The sequence below is a fragment of the Ascaphus truei genome, unplaced genomic scaffold (genome assembly GCF_040206685.1).
Source record: "Ascaphus truei isolate aAscTru1 unplaced genomic scaffold, aAscTru1.hap1 HAP1_SCAFFOLD_1026, whole genome shotgun sequence".
Lineage (NCBI taxonomy): Eukaryota > Metazoa > Chordata > Amphibia > Anura > Ascaphidae > Ascaphus > Ascaphus truei.
Window position 1 is genome coordinate 219 of NW_027453890.1, and position 25,430 is coordinate 25,648.

General features: G+C 39.3%; 1 protein-coding gene across 1 annotated transcript in view; it reads left to right on the forward strand.

Annotated features, from left to right (window-relative positions):
• Positions 1-1,550: 1,550 nt before the first annotated feature.
• LOC142474967 (tRNA wybutosine-synthesizing protein 4-like) overlaps positions 1,551-25,430 on the forward strand; it is a gene marked incomplete at its 3' end in the record, with an annotated part of 105,238 nt that continues 81,358 nt past the window's right edge. Inside the window, exon 1 of the mRNA XM_075581058.1 lies at positions 1,551-1,703. Within this exon, the coding sequence (XP_075437173.1) occupies positions 1,566-1,703 (138 nt within the window). The remainder of the gene's footprint in view (positions 1,704-25,430) is intronic.

Below are 25,430 nucleotides of genomic sequence, written 5' to 3' on the forward strand. Positions count from 1 at the left end.
CCCCCACACACCCACACCCCACACCCACACCCACACCACACCCCACACCACACACCCACACCCCACACACACCCACACCCCAACACACACACCCACACCCCAACACTCACCCCACTCCCCCATCTCACACTCCCACTCCCCATCTCCTCTCCCTCTCCCCAACTCTCACCCCACACACTCCCCACTCCCCACTCCCCATCTCTCTCCCCATCTCTCCCACTCCCCATCACTCCCACTCCTCTCCCACTCCTCTCCCCCTCTCTCCCACACTCTCCCCTCTCCCCATCTCTCCCCCTCTCTCCCCATCTCCCTCCCTCTCACCCACTCTCCCCACTCTCCCCATCCCCCTCCCCATCTCTCTCCTCTTCCCCTCTCTCCTCCCCTCCTCCCATCTCTACCTCTCTCCACCCCTCCTCCCATCTCTACCTCTCTCCTCTCCCTCTTCCCATCTCTACCTCTCTCCCCTCCCTCTTCCCATCTCTACCTCTCTCCTCTCCCTCTTCCCATCTCTACCTCTCTCCTCTCCCTCTTCCCATCTCTACCTCTCTCCTCTCCCTCTTCCCATCTCTACCTCTCTCCTCTCCCTCTCTCCTCTCCCTCTTCCCATCTCTACCTCTCTCCTCTCTCTCCTTTCCCTCTTCCCATCTCTACCTCTCTCCTCTCCCTCTTCCCATCTCTACCTCTCTCCTCTCTCTCCTCTCCCTCTTCCCATCTCTACCTCTCTCCTCTCCCTCTTTCCATTTACCTCTCTCCCTCTTCCCATCTCTACCTCTCTCCTCTCTCTCCTCCCATCCCTACCTCTCCTCTCTCCTCTCCCTCTTCCCATCTCTACCTCTCTCCTCTCTCCTCTCCCTCTTCCCATCTCTACCTCTCTCTCTCCTCTCCCTCTTCCCATCTTTACCTCTCTCCTCTCCCTCTTCCCATCTCTACCTCTCTCCTCTCCCTCTTCTCCTCTCCCTCTTCACATCTCTACCTCTCCTCTCTCCTCTCCCTCTTCCCATCTCTACCGCTCTCCTCTCTCTCCTCTCCCTCTTTCCATCTCTACCTCTCTCCTCTCTCTCCTCTCCCTCTTCCCATCTCTACCTCTCTCCTCTCTCTCCTCTCCCTCTTCCCATCTCTACCTCTCTCCTCTCTCTCCTCTCCCTCTTCCCATCTCTACCTCTCTCCTCTCTCTCCTCTCCCTCTTCCCATCGCTACCTCTCTCCTCTCCCTCTTTCCATTTACCTCTCTCCCTCTTCCCATCTCTACCTCTCTCCTCTCCCTCCTCTCCCTCTTCCATCTCTCCCTCTCTCCTCTCCCTCTTCCCATCTCTACCTCTCTCCTCTCCCTCTTCCCATCTCTACCTCTCTCCTCTCCCTCCTCTCCCTCTTCCCATCTCTCCCTCTCTCTTCTCCCTCTTCCCATCTCTACCTCTCTCCTCTCCCTCTTCCCATCTCTACCTCTCTCCTCTCCCTCTCTCCTCTCCCTCTTCCCATCTCCACCTCTCTCTCTCTCCTTCACCCCTTCTCTCTCTCTCCTCCCCCCATCTCTCGCCCTCTTCACCACTGGCACATTTCTCGCTCCCCATGCATTCTCTGAGTTTGTGTCTCTCCCAGGGCTGGGAGCGGTGCCGAGTTCTGGATATGAATGAGTTCTCCCTGTCTCTGGTTCCTATGCGTGAGACGCTGCGGATAGAAACTCTGGAGCCATTTGATGAGTTTGAGGTAAGAGCCTGTGAGCTGAGAAATGTATTACTTTATCTCTATTCTCTCTCCTCCGCCCTTCTCTCTCTCTCCTTCCCCCTTCTCTCTCTCTTCTCCCACCTTCTCTCTCTCTCCTTCCCCCTTCTCTCTCTCTCCTTCCCCCTTCTCTCTCTCTCCTCCCCCCTTCTCTCTCTCTCCTCCCCCCTTCTCTCTCTCTCCTCCCCCCTTCTCTCTCTCTCCTCCCCCCTTCTCTCTCTCTCCTTCCCCCTTCTCTCTCTCTCCTTCCCCCTTCTCTCTCTCTCTCCCACCTTCTCTCTCTCTCCTTCCCCCTTCTCTCTCTCTCCTTCCCCCTTCTCTCACTCTCCTCCCCCTTCTCTCTCTCCTTCCCCCTTCTCTCTCTCTTCTCCCACCTTCTCTCTCTCTCCTCCCCCTTCTCTCTCTCCTTCCCCCTTCTCTCTCTCTTCTCCCACCTTCTCTCTCTCTCCTCCCCCTTCTCTCTCTCCTTCCCCCTTCTCTCTCTCCTTCCCCCTTCTCTCTCTCTCCTTCCCCCTTCTCTCTCTCCTCCCCCCTTCTCTCTCTCCTCCGCCCTTCTCTCTCTCTACTCCCCCCTTCTCTCTCTCTTCTCCCACCTTCTCTCTCTCTCCTCCCCCTTCTCTCTCTCCTTCCCCCTTCTCTCTCTCCTTCCCCCTTCTCTTCTCCTCCCCCCTTCTCTCTCTCTTCTCCCCCCTTCTCTCTCTCTTCTCCCACCTTCTCTCTCTCTTCTCCCACCTTCTCTCTCTCTTCTCCCACCTTCTCTCTCTCTCCTCCCCCTTCTCTCTCTCTCCTTACCCCTTCTCTCTCTCTTCTCCCCCCTTCTCTCTCTCTTCTCCCCCCTTCTCTCTCTCTTCTCCCACCTTCTCTCTCTCTCCTCCCCCTTCTCTCTCTCCTTCCCCCTTCTCTCTCTCTCCTTCCCCCTTCTCTCTCTCTCCTTCCCCCTTCTCTCTCTCTCCTCCCACCTTCTCTCTCTCTTCTCCCCCCTTCTCTCTCTCTCCTTCCCCCTTCTCTCTCTCTCCTTCCCCCTTCTCTCTCTCCTCCCCCCTTCTCTCTCTCTCCTCCCCCCTTCTCTCTCTCTCCTCCCCCCTTCTCTCTCTCCTTCCCCCTTCTCTCTCTCCTTCCCCCTTCTCTCTCTCTTCTCCCACCTTCTCTCTCTCTCCTCCCCCTTCTCTCTCTCCTTCCCCCTTCTCTCTCTCTTCTCCCACCTTCTCTCTCTCTCCTCCCCCTTCTCTCTCTCCTTCCCCCTTCTCTCTCTCCTTCCCCCTTCTCTCTCTCTCCTTCCCCCTTCTCTCTCTCCTCCCCCCTTCTCTCTCTCTCCTCCGCCCTTCTCTCTCTCTACTCCCCCCTTCTCTCTCTCTTCTCCCACCTTCTCTCTCTCTCCTCCCCCTTCTCTCTCTCCTTCCCCCTTCTCTCTCTCCTTCCCCCTTCTCTTCTATTCCCCCCTTCTCTCTCTCTTCTCCCCCCTTCTCTCTCTCTTCTCCCACCTTCTCTCTCTCTTCTCCCACCTTCTCTCTCTCTCCTCCCCCTTCTCTCTCTCCTTCCCCCTTCTCTCTCTCTCCTTCCCCCTTCTCTCTCTCTTCTCCCCCCTTCTCTCTCTCTTCTCCCCCCTTCTCTCTCTCTTCTCCCACCTTCTCTCTCTCTTCTCCCACCTTCTCTCTCTCTCCTCCCCCTTCTCTCTCTCCTTCCCCCTTCTCTCTCTCTCCTTCCCCCTTCTCTCTCTCTCCTTCCCCCTTCTCTCTCTCTCCTCCCACCTTCTCTCTCTCTTCTCCCCCCTTCTCTCTCTCTCCTTCCCCCTTCTCTCTCTCTCCTTCCCCCTTCTCTCTCTCCTCCCCCCTTCTATCTCTCTCCTCCCCCCTTCTATCTCTCTCCTCCCCCCTTCTCTCTCTCTCCTCCCCCCTTCTCTCTCTCTCTCCTCCCCCTTCCCCCCCTCTCTCCTCCCCCCTTCCCCCCCTCTCTCCTCCCCCCTTCCCCCTCTCTCTCCTCCCCCTTCCACCCTCTCTCCTCCCCCTTCCCCCCTCTCTCCTCCCCCTTCCCCCCCTCTCTCTCCTCCCCCCTCCCCCCTTCCCCCCTTCTCTCTCCTCCCCCCTCCCCCCTTCCCCCCTTCTCTCTCCTCCCCCCTCTCTCCCTCTCATCCCCCCTCTCTCCTCCCCCCTCCCCCCTCTCTCCTCCCCCCTCTCTCCTCCCCCCTTCCCCTCCCCCCTTCCCCCCCTCTCTCCTCCCCCCTTCCCCCCTCTCTCCTCACCCCTTCCCCCCTCTCTCTCCTCCCCCCTTCCCCCTCTCTCTCCTCCCCCTTCTCTCTCTCTCTCTCTCCTCCCTCTTTCTCTCATCCCCCCTTCTCTCTCCCCCCTTGTCTCCTCCTCCTTTTCACCTCTGACCTCTCGTTGCATTCCTCTGCACCTCCAAACAGATGTAGCAAAACTTACTTTTCCCATGACCACGAGAAACTAATTGTAAATCCTCTGCATTTATTTGCATTTTGCGGATGAGTCACCCGCCATTGAGCTGAGGCCGCAAACATGGAGTTTAGCGCAAGCTGTAGTACTCTGCAGTAATGATAGGCGGCACTTGTGTATGTCTTTAATCTAAATGCAATGTAACCCATCCCTAATTCCCATTCATTTCAATGTATCCCACCCCTTATTCCCATTCATTTCATAGGATATCCCATTCATTTCAATGTAACCCTCCCCTTATTCCCATTCATTTCAATGTAACCCACCCCTTATTCCCATTCATTTCATAGGATATCCCATTCATTTCAATGTAACAGATCCCTTATTCCCATTCATTTCATAGGATATCCCATTCATTTCAATGTATCCCATCCCTTATTCCCATTCATTTCATAGGATATCCCATTCATTTCAATGTAACCCATCCCTTATTCCCATTCATTTCATAGGATATCCCATTCATTTCAATGTAACAGATCCCTTATTCCCATTCATTTCATAGGATATCCCATTCATTTCAATGTATCCCATCCCTTATTCCCATTCATTTCATAGGATAACCCATTCATTTCAATGTATCCCATCCCTTATTCCCATTCATTTCATAGGATAACCCATTCATTTCAATGTAACCCTCCCCTTATTCCCATTCATTTCATAGGATATCCCATTCATTTCAATGTAACATCCCTTATTCCCATTCATTTCATAGGATATCCCATTCATTTCAATGTAACCCATCCCTAATTCCCATTCATTTCAATGTATCCCACCCCTTATTCCCATTCATTTCATAGGATATCCCATTCATTTCAATGTAACCCTCCCCTTATTCCCATTCATTTCAATGTAACCCACCCCTTATTCCCATTCATTTCATAGGATATCCCATTCATTTCAATGTAACAGATCCCTTATTCCCATTCATTTCATAGGATATCCCATTCATTTCAATGTATCCCATCCCTTATTCCCATTCATTTAATAGGATATCCCATTCATTTCAATGTAACCCATCCCTTATTCCCATTCATTTCATAGGATATCCCATTCATTTCAATGTAACAGATCCCTTATTCCCATTCATTTCATAGGATATCCCATTCATTTCAATGTATCCCATCCCTTATTCCCATTCATTTCATAGGATAACCCATTCATTTCAATGTATCCCATCCCTTATTCCCATTCATTTCATAGGATAACCCATTCATTTCAATGTAACCCTCCCCTTATTCCCATTCATTTCATAGGATATCCCATTCATTTCAATGTAACATCCCTTATTCCCATTCATTTCATAGGATATCCCATTCATTTCAATGTAACCCATCCCTTATTCCCATTCATTTCATAGGATATCCCATTCATTTCAATGTATCCCATCCCTTATTCCCATTCATTTCATAGGATATCCCATTCATTTCAATGTATCCCATCCCTTATTCCCATTCATTTCATAGGATACCCCATTCATTTCAATGTATCCCACCCCTTATTCCCATTCATTTCATAGGAGATCCCATTCATTTCAATGTATCCCACCCCTTATTCCCATTCATTTCATAGGATATCCCATTCATTTCAATGTAACCCATCCCTTATTCCCATTCATTTCATAGGATATCCCATTCATTTCAATGTAACCCATACCTTATTCCCATTCATTTCATAGGATATCCCATTCATTTCAATGTAACCCACCCCTTATTCCCATTCATTTCAATGTAACAGATCCCTTATTCCCATTCATTTCATAGGATATCCCATTCATTTCAATGTAACCCATCCCTTATTCCCATTCATTTCATAGGATAACCCATTCATTTCAATGTAACCCATCCCTTATTCCCATTCATTTCATAGGATATCCCATTCATTTCAATGTAACCCATCCCTTATTCCCATTCATTTCATAGGATATCCCATTCATTTCAATGTATCCCATCCCTTATTCCCATTCATTTCATAGGATATCCCATTCATTTCAATGTAACCCATCCCTTGTTCCCATTCATTTCATAGGATATCCCATTCATTTCAATGTAACAGATCCCTTATTCCCATTCATTTCATAGGATATCCCATTCATTTCAATGTAACCCACCCCTTATTCCCATTCATTTCATAGGATATCCCATTCATTTCAATGTAACAGATCCCTTATTCCCATTCATTTCATAGGATATCCCATTCATTTCAATGTAACCCTCCCCTTATTCCCATTCATTTCATAGGATATCCCATTCATTTCAATGTATCCCATCCCTTATTCCCATTCATTTCATAAGATATCCCATTCATTTCAATGTATCCCACCCCTTATTCCCATTCATTTCATAAGATATCCCATTCATTTCAATGTAACCCATCCCTTATTCCCATTCATTTCATAGGATATCCCATTCATTTCAATGTAACCCATCCCTTATTCCCATTCATTTCATAGGATATCCCATTCATTTCAATGTAACAGATCCCTTATTCCCATTCATTTCATAGGATATCCCATTCATTTCAATGTAACAGATCCCTTATTCCCGTTCATTTCATAGGATATCCCATTCATTTCAATGTAACTGATCCCTTATTCCCATTCATTTCATAGGATATCCCATTCATTTCAATGTAACCCATCCCTTATTCCCATTCATTTCATAGGATATCCCATTCATTTCAATGTATCCCATCCCTTATTCCCATTCATTTCATAGGATATCCCATTCATTTCAATGTAACAGATCCCTTATTCCCATTAATTTCATAGGAGATCCCATTCATTTCAATGTAACACATCCCTTATTCCCATTCATTTCATAGGATAACCCATTCATTTCAATGTATCCCATCCCTTATTCCCATTCATTTCATAGGATAACCCATTCATTTCAATGTAACCCATACCTTATTCCCATTCATTTCATAGGATATCCCATTCATTTCAATGTAACCCACCCCTTATTCCCATTCATTTCAATGTAACAGATCCCTTATTCCCATTCATTTCATAGGATATCCCATTCATTTCAATGTAACCCATCCCTTATTCCCATTCATTTCATAGGATAACCCATTCATTTCAATGTAACCCATCCCTTATTCCCATTCATTTCATAGGATATCCCATTCATTTCAATGTAACCCATCCCTTATTCCCATTCATTTCATAGGATATCCCATTCATTTCAATGTAACCCTCCCCTTATTCCCATTCATTTCATAGGATATCCCATTCATTTCAATGTATCCCATCCCTTATTCCCATTCATTTCATAAGATATCCCATTCATTTCAATGTATCCCACCCCTTATTCCCATTCATTTCATAAGATATCCCATTCATTTCAATGTAACCCATCCCTTATTCCCATTCATTTCATAGGATATCCCATTCATTTCAATGTAACCCATCCCTTATTCCCATTCATTTCATAGGATATCCCATTCATTTCAATGTAACAGATCCCTTATTCCCATTCATTTCATAGGATATCCCATTCATTTCAATGTAACAGATCCCTTATTCCCATTCATTTCATAGGATATCCCATTCATTTCAATGTAACTGATCCCTTATTCCCATTCATTTCATAGGATATCCCATTCATTTCAATGTAACCCATCCCTTATTCCCATTCATTTCATAGGATATCCCATTCATTTCAATGTATCCCATCCCTTATTCCCATTCATTTCATAGGATATCCCATTCATTTCAATGTAACAGATCCCTTATTCCCATTAATTTCATAGGAGATCCCATTCATTTCAATGTAACACATCCCTTATTCCCATTCATTTCATAGGATAACCCATTCATTTCAATGTATCCCATCCCTTATTCCCATTCATTTCATAGGATAACCCATTCATTTCAATGTATCCCATCCCTTATTCCCATTCATTTCATAGGATATCCCATTCATTTCAATGTATCCCATCCCTTATTCCCATTCATTTCATAGGATATCCCATTCATTTCAATGTATCCCATCCCTTATTCCCATTCATTTCATAGGATATCCCATTCATTTCAATGTAACCCATCCCTTATTCCCATTCATTTCATAGGCTATCCCATTCATTTCAATGTAACAGATCCCTTATTCCCATTCATTTCATAGGAGATCCCATTCATTTCAATGTAACAGATCCCTTATTCCCATTCATTTCATAGGATATCCCATTCATTTCAATGTATCCCACCCCTTATTCCCATTCATTTCATAAGATATCCCATTCATTTCAATGTAACCCATCCCTTATTCCCATTCATTTCATAGGATATCCCATTCATTTCAATGTAACCCATCCCTTATTCCCATTCATTTCATAGGATATCCCATTCATTTCAATGTAACAGATCCCTTATTCCCATTCATTTCATAGGATATCCCATTCATTTCAATGTAACAGATCCCTTATTCCCATTCATTTCATAGGATATCCCATTCATTTCAATGTAACTGATCCCTTATTCCCATTCATTTCATAGGATATCCCATTCATTTCAATGTAACCCATCCCTTATTCCCATTCATTTCATAGGATATCCCATTCATTTCAATGTATCCCATCCCTTATTCCCATTCATTTCATAGGATATCCCATTCATTTCAATGTAACAGATCCCTTATTCCCATTCATTTCATAGGAGATCCCATTCATTTCAATGTAACACATCCCTTATTCCCATTCATTTCATAGGATAACCCATTCATTTCAATGTATCCCATCCCTTATTCCCATTCATTTCATAGGATAACCCATTCATTTCAATGTATCCCATCCCTTATTCCCATTCATTTCATAGGATATCCCATTCATTTCAATGTATCCCATCCCTTATTCCCATTAATTTCATAGGATATCCCATTCATTTCAATGTATCCCATCCCTTATTCCCATTCATTTCATAGGATATCCCATTCATTTCAATGTATCCCACCCCTTATTCCCATTCATTTCATAGGATATCCCATTCATTTCAATGTAACCCATCCCTTATTCCCATTCATTTCATAGGCTATCCCATTCATTTCAATGTAACAGATCCCTTATTCCCATTCATTTCATAGGAGATCCCATTCATTTCAATGTAACAGATCCCTTATTCCCATTCATTTCATAGGATATCCCATTCATTTCAATGTAACAGATCCCTTATTCCCATTCATTTCATAGGATATCCCATTCATTTCAATGTAACTGATCCCTTATTCCCATTCATTTCATAGGATATCCCATTCATTTCAATGTAACCCATCCCTTATTCCCATTCATTTCATAGGATATCCCATTCATTTCAATGTATCCCATCCCTTATTCCCATTCATTTCATAGGATATCCCATTCATTTCAATGTAACAGATCCCTTATTCCCATTCATTTCATAGGAGATCCCATTCATTTCAATGTAACAGATCCCTTATTCCCATTCATTTCATAGGATAACCCATTCATTTCAATGTATCCCATCCCTTATTCCCATTCATTTCATAAGATAACCCATTCATTTCAATGTATCCCATCCTTTATTCCCATTCATTTCATAGGATATCCCATTCATTTCAATGTATCCCACCCCTTATTCCCATTCATTTCATAGGATATCCCATTCATTTCAATGTAACCCATCCCTTATTCCCATTCATTTCATAGGATATCCCATTCATTTCAATGTAACATATCCCTTATTCCCATTCATTTCATAGGATATCCCATTCATTTCAATGTAACAGATCCCTTATTCCCATTCATTTCATAGGAGATCCCATTCATTTCAATGTAACCCATCCCTTATTCCCATTCATTTCATAGGATATCCCATTCATTTCAATGTAACAGATCCCTTATTCCCATTAATTTCATAGGAGATCCCATTCATTTCAATGTAACACATCCCTTATTCCCATTCATTTCATAGGATAACCCATTCATTTCAATGTAACCCATACCTTATTCCCATTCATTTCATAGGATATCCCATTCATTTCAATGTAACCCACCCCTTATTCCCATTCATTTCAATGTAACAGATCCCTTATTCCCATTCATTTCATAGGATATCCCATTCATTTCAATGTAACCCATCCCTTATTCCCATTCATTTCATAGGATAACCCATTCATTTCAATGTAACCCATCCCTTATTCCCATTCATTTCATAGGATATCCCATTCATTTCAATGTAACCCATCCCTTATTCCCATTCATTTCATAGGATATCCCATTCATTTCAATGTATCCCATCCCTTATTCCCATTCATTTCATAGGATATCCCATTCATTTCAATGTAACCCATCCCTTGTTCCCATTCATTTCATAGGATATCCCATTCATTTCAATGTAACAGATCCCTTATTCCCATTCATTTCATAGGATATCCCATTCATTTCAATGTAACCCACCCCTTATTCCCATTCATTTCATAGGATATCCCATTCATTTCAATGTAACAGATCCCTTATTCCCATTCATTTCATAGGATATCCCATTCATTTCAATGTAACCCTCCCCTTATTCCCATTCATTTCATAGGATATCCCATTCATTTCAATGTATCCCATCCCTTATTCCCATTCATTTCATAAGATATCCCATTCATTTCAATGTATCCCACCCCTTATTCCCATTCATTTCATAAGATATCCCATTCATTTCAATGTAACCCATCCCTTATTCCCATTCATTTCATAGGATATCCCATTCATTTCAATGTAACCCATCCCTTATTCCCATTCATTTCATAGGATATCCCATTCATTTCAATGTAACAGATCCCTTATTCCCATTCATTTCATAGGATATCCCATTCATTTCAATGTAACAGATCCCTTATTCCCATTCATTTCATAGGATATCCCATTCATTTCAATGTAACTGATCCCTTATTCCCATTCATTTCATAGGATATCCCATTCATTTCAATGTAACCCATCCCTTATTCCCATTCATTTCATAGGATATCCCATTCATTTCAATGTATCCCATCCCTTATTCCCATTCATTTCATAGGATATCCCATTCATTTCAATGTAACAGATCCCTTATTCCCATTAATTTCATAGGAGATCCCATTCATTTCAATGTAACACATCCCTTATTCCCATTCATTTCATAGGATAACCCATTCATTTCAATGTATCCCATCCCTTATTCCCATTCATTTCATAGGATAACCCATTCATTTCAATGTATCCCATCCCTTATTCCCATTCATTTCATAGGATATCCCATTCATTTCAATGTATCCCATCCCTTATTCCCATTCATTTCATAGGATATCCCATTCATTTCAATGTATCCCATCCCTTATTCCCATTCATTTCATAGGATATCCCATTCATTTCAATGTAACCCATCCCTTATTCCCATTCATTTCATAGGCTATCCCATTCATTTCAATGTAACAGATCCCTTATTCCCATTCATTTCATAGGAGATCCCATTCATTTCAATGTAACAGATCCCTTATTCCCATTCATTTCATAGGATATCCCATTCATTTCAATGTATCCCACCCCTTATTCCCATTCATTTCATAAGATATCCCATTCATTTCAATGTAACCCATCCCTTATTCCCATTCATTTCATAGGATATCCCATTCATTTCAATGTAACCCATCCCTTATTCCCATTCATTTCATAGGATATCCCATTCATTTCAATGTAACAGATCCCTTATTCCCATTCATTTCATAGGATATCCCATTCATTTCAATGTAACAGATCCCTTATTCCCATTCATTTCATAGGATATCCCATTCATTTCAATGTAACTGATCCCTTATTCCCATTCATTTCATAGGATATCCCATTCATTTCAATGTAACCCATCCCTTATTCCCATTCATTTCATAGGATATCCCATTCATTTCAATGTATCCCATCCCTTATTCCCATTCATTTCATAGGATATCCCATTCATTTCAATGTAACAGATCCCTTATTCCCATTCATTTCATAGGAGATCCCATTCATTTCAATGTAACACATCCCTTATTCCCATTCATTTCATAGGATAACCCATTCATTTCAATGTATCCCATCCCTTATTCCCATTCATTTCATAGGATAACCCATTCATTTCAATGTATCCCATCCCTTATTCCCATTCATTTCATAGGATATCCCATTCATTTCAATGTATCCCATCCCTTATTCCCATTAATTTCATAGGATATCCCATTCATTTCAATGTATCCCATCCCTTATTCCCATTCATTTCATAGGATATCCCATTCATTTCAATGTATCCCACCCCTTATTCCCATTCATTTCATAGGATATCCCATTCATTTCAATGTAACCCATCCCTTATTCCCATTCATTTCATAGGCTATCCCATTCATTTCAATGTAACAGATCCCTTATTCCCATTCATTTCATAGGAGATCCCATTCATTTCAATGTAACAGATCCCTTATTCCCATTCATTTCATAGGATATCCCATTCATTTCAATGTAACAGATCCCTTATTCCCATTCATTTCATAGGATATCCCATTCATTTCAATGTAACTGATCCCTTATTCCCATTCATTTCATAGGATATCCCATTCATTTCAATGTAACCCATCCCTTATTCCCATTCATTTCATAGGATATCCCATTCATTTCAATGTATCCCATCCCTTATTCCCATTCATTTCATAGGATATCCCATTCATTTCAATGTAACAGATCCCTTATTCCCATTCATTTCATAGGAGATCCCATTCATTTCAATGTAACAGATCCCTTATTCCCATTCATTTCATAGGATAACCCATTCATTTCAATGTATCCCATCCCTTATTCCCATTCATTTCATAAGATAACCCATTCATTTCAATGTATCCCATCCTTTATTCCCATTCATTTCATAGGATATCCCATTCATTTCAATGTATCCCACCCCTTATTCCCATTCATTTCATAGGATATCCCATTCATTTCAATGTAACCCATCCCTTATTCCCATTCATTTCATAGGATATCCCATTCATTTCAATGTAACATATCCCTTATTCCCATTCATTTCATAGGATATCCCATTCATTTCAATGTAACAGATCCCTTATTCCCATTCATTTCATAGGAGATCCCATTCATTTCAATGTAACCCATCCCTTATTCCCATTCATTTCATAGGATATCCCATTCATTTCAATGTAACCCATCCCTTATTCCCATTCATTTCATAGGATATCCCATTCATTTCAATGTATCCCGTCCCTTATTCCCATTCATTTCATAGGATATCCCATTCATTTCAATGTAACAGATCCCTTATTCCCATTCATTTCATAGGATATCCCATTCATTTCAATGTAACCCATCCCTTGTTCCCATTCATTTCATAGGATATCCCATTCATTTCAATGTAACAGATCCCTTATTCCCATTCATTTCATAGGATATCCCATTCATTTCAATGTAACCCACCCCTTATTCCCATTCATTTCATAGGATATCCCATTCATTTCAATGTAACAGATCCCTTATTCCCATTCATTTCATAGGATATCCCATTCATTTCAATGTAACCCTCCCCTTATTCCCATTCATTTCATAGGATATCCCATTCATTTCAATGTATCCCATCCCTTATTCCCATTCATTTCATAAGATATCCCATTCATTTCAATGTATCCCACCCCTTATTCCCATTCATTTCATAAGATATCCCATTCATTTCAATGTAACCCATCCCTTATTCCCATTCATTTCATAGGATATCCCATTCATTTCAATGTAACCCATCCCTTATTCCCATTCATTTCATAGGATATCCCATTCATTTCAATGTAACAGATCCCTTATTCCCATTCATTTCATAGGATATCCCATTCATTTCAATGTAACAGATCCCTTATTCCCATTCATTTCATAGGATATCCCATTCATTTCAATGTAACTGATCCCTTATTCCCATTCATTTCATAGGATATCCCATTCATTTCAATGTAACCCATCCCTTATTCCCATTCATTTCATAGGATATCCCATTCATTTCAATGTATCCCATCCCTTATTCCCATTCATTTCATAGGATATCCCATTCATTTCAATGTAACAGATCCCTTATTCCCATTAATTTCATAGGAGATCCCATTCATTTCAATGTAACACATCCCTTATTCCCATTCATTTCATAGGATAACCCATTCATTTCAATGTATCCCATCCCTTATTCCCATTCATTTCATAGGATAACCCATTCATTTCAATGTATCCCATCCCTTATTCCCATTCATTTCATAGGATATCCCATTCATTTCAATGTATCCCATCCCTTATTCCCATTCATTTCATAGGATATCCCATTCATTTCAATGTAACCCATCCCTTATTCCCATTCATTTCATAGGCTATCCCATTCATTTCAATGTAACAGATCCCTTATTCCCATTCATTTCATAGGAGATCCCATTCATTTCAATGTAACAGATCCCTTATTCCCATTCATTTCATAGGATATCCCATTCATTTCAATGTATCCCACCCCTTATTCCCATTCATTTCATAAGATATCCCATTCATTTCAATGTAACCCATCCCTTATTCCCATTCATTTCATAGGATATCCCATTCATTTCAATGTAACCCATCCCTTATTCCCATTCATTTCATAGGATATCCCATTCATTTCAATGTAACAGATCCCTTATTCCCATTCATTTCATAGGATATCCCATTCATTTCAATGTAACAGATCCCTTATTCCCATTCATTTCATAGGATATCCCATTCATTTCAATGTAACTGATCCCTTATTCCCATTCATTTCATAGGATATCCCATTCATTTCAATGTAACCCATCCCTTATTCCCATTCATTTCATAGGATATCCCATTCATTTCAATGTATCCCATCCCTTATTCCCATTCATTTCATAGGATATCCCATTCATTTCAATGTAACAGATCCCTTATTCCCATTCATTTCATAGGAGATCCCATTCATTTCAATGTAACACATCCCTTATTCCCATTCATTTCATAGGATAACCCATTCATTTCAATGTATCCCATCCCTTATTCCCATTCATTTCATAGGATAACCCATTCATTTCAATGTATCCCATCCCTTATTCCCATTCATTTCATAGGATATCCCATTCATTTCAATGTATCCCATCCCTTATTCCCATTAATTTCATAGGATATCCCATTCATTTCAATGTATCCCATCCCTTATTCCCATTCATTTCATAGGATATCCCATTCATTTCAATGTATCCCACCCCTTATTCCCATTCATTTCATAGGATATCCCATTCATTTCAATGTAACCCATCCCTTATTCCCATTCATTTCATAGGCTATCCCATTCATTTCAATGTAACAGATCCCTTATTCCCATTCATTTCATAGGAGATCCCATTCATTTCAATGTAACAGATCCCTTATTCCCATTCATTTCATAGGATATCCCATTCATTTCAATGTAACAGATCCCTTATTCCCATTCATTTCATAGGATATCCCATTCATTTCAATGTAACTGATCCCTTATTCCCATTCATTTCATAGGATATCCCATTCATTTCAATGTAACCCATCCCTTATTCCCATTCATTTCATAGGATATCCCATTCATTTCAATGTATCCCATCCCTTATTCCCATTCATTTCATAGGATATCCCATTCATTTCAATGTAACAGATCCCTTATTCCCATTCATTTCATAGGAGATCCCATTCATTTCAATGTAACAGATCCCTTATTCCCATTCATTTCATAGGATAACCCATTCATTTCAATGTATCCCATCCCTTATTCCCATTCATTTCATAGGATAACCCATTCATTTCAATGTATCCCATCCCTTATTCCCATTCATTTCATAGGATATCCCATTCATTTCAATGTATCCCACCCCTTATTCCCATTCATTTCATAGGATATCCCATTCATTTCAATGTAACCCATCCCTTATTCCCATTCATTTCATAGGATATCCCATTCATTTCAATGTAACATATCCCTTATTCCCATTCATTTCATAGGATATCCCATTCATTTCAATGTAACAGATCCCTTATTCCCATTCATTTCATAGGAGATCCCATTCATTTCAATGTAACCCATCCCTTATTCCCATTCATTTCATAGGATATCCCATTCATTTCAATGTAACCCATCCCTTATTCCCATTCATTTCATAGGATATCCCATTCATTTCAATGTATCCCGTCCCTTATTCCCATTCATTTCATAGGATATCCCATTCATTTCAATGTATCCCACCCCTTATTCCCATTCATTTCATAGGATATCCCATTCATTTCAATGTAACCCACCCCTTATTCCCATTCATTTCAATGTATCCCATCCCTTATTCCCATTCATTTCATAGGATAACCCATTCATTTCAATGTAACCCATCCCTTATTCCCATTCATTTCATAGGATATCTCATTCATTTCAATGTAACAGATCCCTTATTCCCATTCATTTCATAGGATATCCCATTCATTTCAATGTAACCCATCCCTTATTCCCATTCATTTCATAGGATAACCCATTCATTTCAATGTATCCCATCCCTTATTCCCATTCATTTCATAGGATATCCCATTCATTTCAATGTATCCCATCCCTTATTCCCATTCATTTCATAGGATAACCCATTCATTTCAATGTATCCCATCCCTTATTCCCATTCATTTCATAGGAGATCCCATTCATTTCAATGTAACAGATCCATTATTCCCATTCATTTCATAGGATATCCCATTCATTTCAATGTAACCCATCCCTTATTCCCATTCATTTCATAGGATAACCCATTCATTTCAATGTATCCCATCCCTTATTCCCATTCATTTCATAGGATATCCCATTCATTTCAATGTAACCCACCCCTTATTCCCATTAATTTCATAGGATATCCCATTCATTTCAATGTATCCCATCCCTTATTCCCATTCATTTCATAGGATATCCCATTCATTTCAATGTATCCCATCCCTTATTCCCATTCATTTCATACGATATCCCATTCATTTCAATGTAACCCATCCCTTATTCCCATTCATTTCATAGGATATCCCATTCATTTCAATGTATCCCATCCCTTATTCCCATTCATTTCATAGGATATCCCATTCATTTCAATGTAACCCACCCCTTATTCCCATTCATTTCATAGGATATCCCATTCATTTCAATGTATCCCACCCCTTATTCCCATTCATTTCATAGGATATCCCATTCATTTCAATGTAACCCACCCCTTATTCCCATTCATTTCATAGGATATCCCATTCATTTCAATGTAACAGATCCCTTATTCCCATTCATTTCATAGGAGATCCCATTCATTTCAATGTAACCCATCCCTTATTCCCATTCATTTCATAGGATATCCCATTCATTTCAATGTATCCCACCCCTTATTCCCATTCATTTCATAGGATATCCCATTCATTTCAATGTAACCCACCCCTTATTCCCATTCATTTCATAGGATATCCCATTCATTTCAATGTAACCCATCCCTTATTCCCATTCATTTCATAGGATATCCCATTCATTTCAATGTATCCCATCCCTTATTCCCATTCATTTCATAGGATATCCCATTCATTTCAATGTAACAGATCCCTTATTCCCATTCATTTCATAGGATATCCCATTCATTTCAATGTAACCCACCCCTTATTCCCATTCATTTCATAGGATATCCCATTCATTTCAATGTAACTGATCCCTTATTCCCATTCATTTCATAGGATATCCCATTCATTTCAATGTAACAGATCCCTTATTCCCATTCATTTCATAGGATAACCCATTCATTTCAATGTATCCCATCCCTTATTCCCATTCATTTCATAGGATAACCCATTCATTTCAATGTATCCCATCCCTTATTCCCATTCATTTCATAGGATATCCCATTCATTTCAATGTAACCCATCCCTTATTCCCATTCATTTCATAGGATATCCCATTCATTTCAATGTATCCCATCCCTTATTCCCATTCATTTCATAGGATATCCCATTCATTTCAATGTAACCCATCCCTTATTCCCATTCATTTCATAGGATATCCCATTCATTTCAATGTAACAGATCCCTTATTCCCATTCATTTCATAGGAGATCCCATTCATTTCAATGTAACCCATCCCTTATTCCCATTCATTTCATAGGATATCCCATTCATTTCAATGTAACCCACCCCTTATTCCCATTCATTTCAATGTAACCCATCCCTTATTCCCATTCATTTAATAGGATATCCCATTCATTTCAATGTATCCCATCCCTTATTCCCATTCATTTCATAGGATAACCCATTCATTTCAATGTAACCCATCCCTTATTCCCATTCATTTCATAGGATATCCCATTCATTTCAATGTATCCCATCCCTTATTCCCATTCATTTCATAGTATATCCCATTCATTTCAATGTATCCCACCCCTTATTCCCATTCATTTCATAGGATATCCCATTCATTTCAATGTAACCCACCCCTTATTCCCATTCATTTCAATGTATCCCATACCCTATTCCCATTCATTTCATAGGATAACCCATTCATTTCAATGTAACCCATCCCTTATTCCCATTCATTTCAATGTATCCCACTCCTTATTCCCATTCATTTCATAGGATATCCCATTCATTTCAATGTAACCCATCCCTTATTCCCATTCATTTCATAGGATATCCCATTCATTTCAATGTATCCCATCCCTTATTCCCATTCATTTCATAGGATATCCCATTCATTTCAATGTAACAGATCCCTTATTCCCATTCATTTCATAGGATAACCCATTCATTTCAATGTAACCCATCCCTTATTCCCATTCATTTCATACTGTAGGATATCCCATTCATTTCAATGTATCCCATCCCTTATTCCCATTCATTTCATAGGATATCCCATTCATTTCAATGTATCCCATCCCTTATTCCCATTCATTTCATAGGATATCCCATTCATTTCAATGTAACCCACCCCTTATTCCCATTCATTTCAATGTAACAGAGATCCCTTATTCCCATTCATTTCATAGGATAACCCATTCATTTCAATGTATCCCATCCCTTATTCCCATTCATTTCATAGGATATCCCATTCATTTCAATGTATCCCATTCCTTATTCCCATTCATTTCATAGGATATCCCATTCATTTCAATGTATCCCATCCCTTATTCCCATTCATTTCATAGGATATCCCATTCATTTCAATGTAACCCATCCCTTATTCCCATTCATTTCATAGGATATCCCATTCATTTCAATGTATCCCATCCCTTATTCCCATTCATTTCATAGGATATCCCATTCATTTCAATGTATCCCATCCCTTATTCCCATTCATTTCATAGGATACCCCATTCATTTCAATGTATCCCACCCCTTATTCCCATTCATTTCAATGTAACCCATCCCTTATTCTCATTCATTTCATAGGATATCCCATTCATTTCAATGTAACAGATCCCTTATTCCCATTCATTTCATAGGAGATCCCATTCATTTCAATGTATCCCACCCCTTATTCCCATTCATTTCATAGGAGATCCCATTCATTTCAATGTATCCCACCCCTTATTCCCATTCATTTCATAGGATATCCCATTCATTTCAATGTAACCCATCCCTTATTCCCATTCATTTCATAGGATATCCCATTCATTTCAATGTAACCCATCCCTTATTCCCATTCATTTCATAGGATATCCCATTCATTTCAATGTAACCCACCCCTTATTCCCATTCATTTCAATGTAACAGATCCCTTATTCCCATTCATTTCATAGGATATCCCATTCATTTCAATGTAACCCATCCCTTATTCCCATTCATTTCATAGGATATCCCATTCATTTCAATGTAACCCATCCCTTATTCCCATTCATTTCATAGGATATCCCATTCATTTCAATGTATCCCATCCCTTATTCCCATTCATTTCATAGGATATCCCATTCATTTCAATGTAACCCATCCCTTATTCCCATTCATTTCATAGGATATCCCATTCATTTCAATGTAACAGATCCCTTATTCCCATTCATTTCATAGGATATCCCATTCATTTCAATGTAACCCACCCCTTATTCCCATTCATTTCATAGGATATCCCATTCATTTCAATGTAACAGATCCCTTATTCCCATTCATTTCATAGGATATCCCATTCATTTCAATGTAACCCTCCCCTTATTCCCATTCATTTCATAGGATATCCCATTCATTTCAATGTATCCCATCCCTTATTCCCATTCATTTCATAGGATATCCCATTCATTTCAATGTATCCCACCCCTTATTCCCATTCATTTCATAAGATATCCCATTCATTTCAATGTAACCCATCCCTTATTCCCATTCATTTCATAGGATATCCCATTCATTTCAATGTAACCCATCCCTTAATCCCATTCATTTCATAGGATATCCCATTCATTTCAATGTAACAGATCCCTTATTCCCATTCATTTCATAGGATATCCCATTCATTTCAATGTAACAGATCCCTTATTCCCATTCATTTAATAGGATATCCCATTCATTTCAATGTAACTGATCCCTTATTCCCATTCATTTCATAGGATATCCCATTCATTTCAATGTAACCCATCCCTTATTCCCATTCATTTCATAGGATATCCCATTCATTTCAATGTATCCCATCCCTTATTCCCATTCATTTCATAGGATATCCCATTCATTTCAATGTAACAGATCCCTTATTCCCATTCATTTCATAGGAGATCCCATTCATTTCAATGTAACAGATCCCTTATTCCCATTCATTTCATAGGATAACCCATTCATTTCAATGTATCCCATCCCTTATTCCCATTCATTTCATAGGATAACCCATTCATTTCAATGTATCCCATCCCTTATTCCCATTAATTTCATAGGATATCCCATTCATTTCAATGTATCCCATCCCTTATTCCCATTCATTTCATAGGATAACCCATTCATTTCAATGTAACCCTCCCCTTATTCCCATTCATTTCATAGGATATCCCATTCATTTCAATGTAACATCCCTTATTCCCATTCATTTCATAGGATATCCCATTCATTTCAATGTAACCCATCCCTTATTCCCATTCATTTCATAGGATATCCCATTCATTTCAATGTATCCCATCCCTTATTCCCATTCATTTCATAGGATATCCCATTCATTTCAATGTAACCCATCCCTTATTCCCATTCATTTCATAGGATATCCCATTCATTTCAATGTAACAGATCCCTTATTCCCATTCATTTCATAGGATATCCCATTCATTTCAATGTATCCCATCCCTTATTCCCATTCATTTCATAGGATATCCCATTCATTTCAATGTATCCCACCCCTTATTCCCATTCATTTCATAAGATATCCCATTCATTTCAATGTAACCCATCCCTTATTCCCATTCATTTCATAGGATATCCCATTCATTTCAATGTAACAGATCCCTTATTCCCATTCATTTCATAGGATAACCCATTCATTTCAATGTAACCCATCCCTTATTCCCATTCATTTCATAATATATCCCATTCATTTCAATGTAACAGATCCCTTATTCCCATTCATTTCATAGGATATCCCATTCATTTCAATGTAACCCACCCCTTATTCCCATTCATTTCATAGGATATCCCATTCATTTCAATGTAACAGATCCCTTATTCCCATTCATTTCATAGGATATCCCATTCATTTCAATGTAACCCTCCCCTTATTCCCATTCATTTCATAGGATATCCCATTCATTTCAATGTATCCCATCCCTTATTCCCATTCATTTCATAGGATATCCCATTCATTTCAATGTATCCCACCCCTTATTCCCATTCATTTCATAAGATATCCCATTCATTTCAATGTAACCCATCCCTTATTCCCATTCATTTCATAGGATATCCCATTCATTTCAATGTAACCCATCCCTTAATCCCATTCATTTCATAGGATATCCCATTCATTTCAATGTAACAGATCCCTTATTCCCATTCATTTCATAGGATATCCCATTCATTTCAATGTAACAGATCCCTTATTCCCATTCATTTAATAGGATATCCCATTCATTTCAATGTAACTGATCACTTATTCCCATTCATTTCATAGGATATCCCATTCATTTCAATGTAACCCATCCCTTATTCCCATTCATTTCATAGGATATCCCATTCATTTCAATGTATCCCATCCCTTATTCCCATTCATTTCATAGGATATCCCATTCATTTCAATGTAACAGATCACTTATTCCCATTCATTTCATAGGAGATCCCATTCATTTCAATGTAACAGATCCCTTATTCCCATTCATTTCATAGGATAACCCATTCATTTCAATGTATCCCATCCCTTATTCCCATTCATTTCATAGGATAACCCATTCATTTCAATGTATCCCATCCCTTATTCCCATTAATTTCATAGGATATCGCATTCATTTCAATGTATCCCATCCCTTATTCCCATTCATTTCATAGGATAACCCATTCATTTCAATGTAACCCTCCCCTTATTCCCATTCATTTCATAGGATATCCCATTCATTTCAATGTAACATCCCTTATTCCCATTCATTTCATAGGATATCCCATTCATTTCAATGTAACCCATCCCTTATTCCCATTCATTTCATAGGATATCCCATTCATTTCAATGTATCCCATCCCTTATTCCCATTCATTTCATAGGATATCCCATTCATTTCAATGTAACCCATCCCTTATTCCCATTCATTTCATAGGATATCCCATTCATTTCAATGTAACAGATCCCTTATTCCCATTCATTTCATAGGATATCCCATTCATTTCAATGTAACCCTCCCCTTATTCCCATTCATTTCATAGGATATCTCATTCATTTCAATGTATCCCATCCCTTATTCCCATTCATTTCATAGGATATCCCATTCATTTCAATGTATCCCACCCCTTATTCCCATTCATTTCATAAGATATCCCATTCATTTCAATGTAACCCATCCCTTATTCCCATTCATTTCATAGGATATCCCATTCATTTCAATGTAACAGATCCCTTATTCCCATTCATTTCATAGGATAACCCATTCATTTCAATGTAACCCATCCCTTATTCCCATTCATTTCATAGGATATCCCATTCATTTCAATGTAACCCATCCCTTATTCCCATTCATTTCATAGGATATCCCATTCATTTCAATGTATCCCATCCCTTATTCCCATTCATTTCATAGGATATCCCATTCATTTCAATGTAACCCATCCCTTATTCCCATTCATTTCATAGGATATCCCATTCATTTCAATGTAACAGATCCCTTATTCCCATTCATTTCATAGGATATCCCATTCATTTCAATGTAACCCACCCCTTATTCCCATTCATTTCATAGGATATCCCATTCATTTCAATGTAACAGATCCCTTATTCCCATTCATTTCATAGGATATCCCATTCATTTCAATGTAACCCTCCCCTTATTCCCATTCATTTCATAGGATATCCCATTCATTTCAATGTATCCCATCCCTTATTCCCATTCATTTCATAGGATATCCCATTCATTTCAATGTATCCCACCCCTTATTCCCATTCATTTCATAAGATATCCCATTCATTTCAATGTAACCCATCCCTTATTCCCATTCATTTCATAGGATATCCCATTCATTTCAATGTAACCCATCCCTTATTCCCATTCATTTCATAGGATATCCCATTCATTTCAATGTAACAGATCCCTTATTCCCATTCATTTCATAGGATATCCCATTCATTTCAATGTAACAGATCCCTTATTCCCATTCATTTCATAGGATATCCCATTCATTTCAATGTAACTGATCCCTTATTCCCATTCATTTCATAGGATATCCCATTCATTTCAATGTAACCCATCCCTTATTCCCATTCATTTCATAGGATATCCCATTCATTTCAATGTATCCCATCCCTTATTCCCATTCATTTCATAGGAGATCCCATTCATTTCAATGTAACAGATCCCTTATTCCCATTCATTTCATAGGATAACCCATTCATTTCAATGTATCCCATCCCTTATTCCCATTCATTTCATAGGATAACCCATTCATTTCAATGTATCCCATCCCTTATTCCCATTAATTTCATAGGATATCCCATTCATTTCAATGTATCCCATCCCTTATTCCCATTCATTTCATAGGATATCCCATTCATTTCAATGTATCCCATCCCTTATTCCCATTCATTTCATAGGATATCCCATTCATTTCAATGTATCCCACCCCTTATTCCCATTCATTTCATAGGATATCCCATTCATTTCAATGTAACCCATCCCTTATTCCCATTCATTTCATAGGATATCCCATTCATTTCAATGTAACAGATCCCTTATTCCCATTCATTTCATAGGAGATCCCATTCATTTCAATGTAACCCATCCCTTATTCCCATTCATTTCATAGGATATCCCATTCATTTCAATGTAACCCATCCCTTATTCCCATTCATTTCATAGGATATCCCATTCATTTCAATGTAACCCATCCCTTATTCCCATTCATTTCATAGGATATCCCATTCATTTCAATGTAACCCACCCCTTATTCCCATTCATTTCAATGTAACAGATCCCTTATTCCCATTCATTTCATAGGATATCCCATTCATTTCAATGTAACCCATCCCTTATTCCCATTCATTTCATAGGATATCCCATTCATTTCAATGTAACCCATCCCTTATTCCCATTCATTTCATAGGATATCCCATTCATTTCAATGTATCCCATCCCTTATTCCCATTCATTTCATAGGATATCCCATTCATTTCAATGTAACCCATCCCTTATTCCCATTCATTTCATAGGATATCCCATTCATTTCAATGTAACAGATCCCTTATTCCCATTCATTTCATAGGATATCCCATTCATTTCAATGTAACCCACCCCTTATTCCCATTCATTTCATAGGATATCCCATTCATTTCAATGTAACAGATCCCTTATTCCCATTCATTTCATAGGATATCCCATTCATTTCAATGTAACCCTCCCCTTATTCCCATTCATTTCATAGGATATCCCATTCATTTCAATGTATCCCATCCCTTATTCCCATTCATTTCATAGGATATCCCATTCATTTCAATGTATCCCACCCCTTATTCCCATTAATTTCATAAGATATCCCATTCATTTCAATGTAACCCATCCCTTATTCCCATTCATTTCATAGGATATCCCATTCATTTCAATGTAACCCATCCCTTAATCCCATTCAT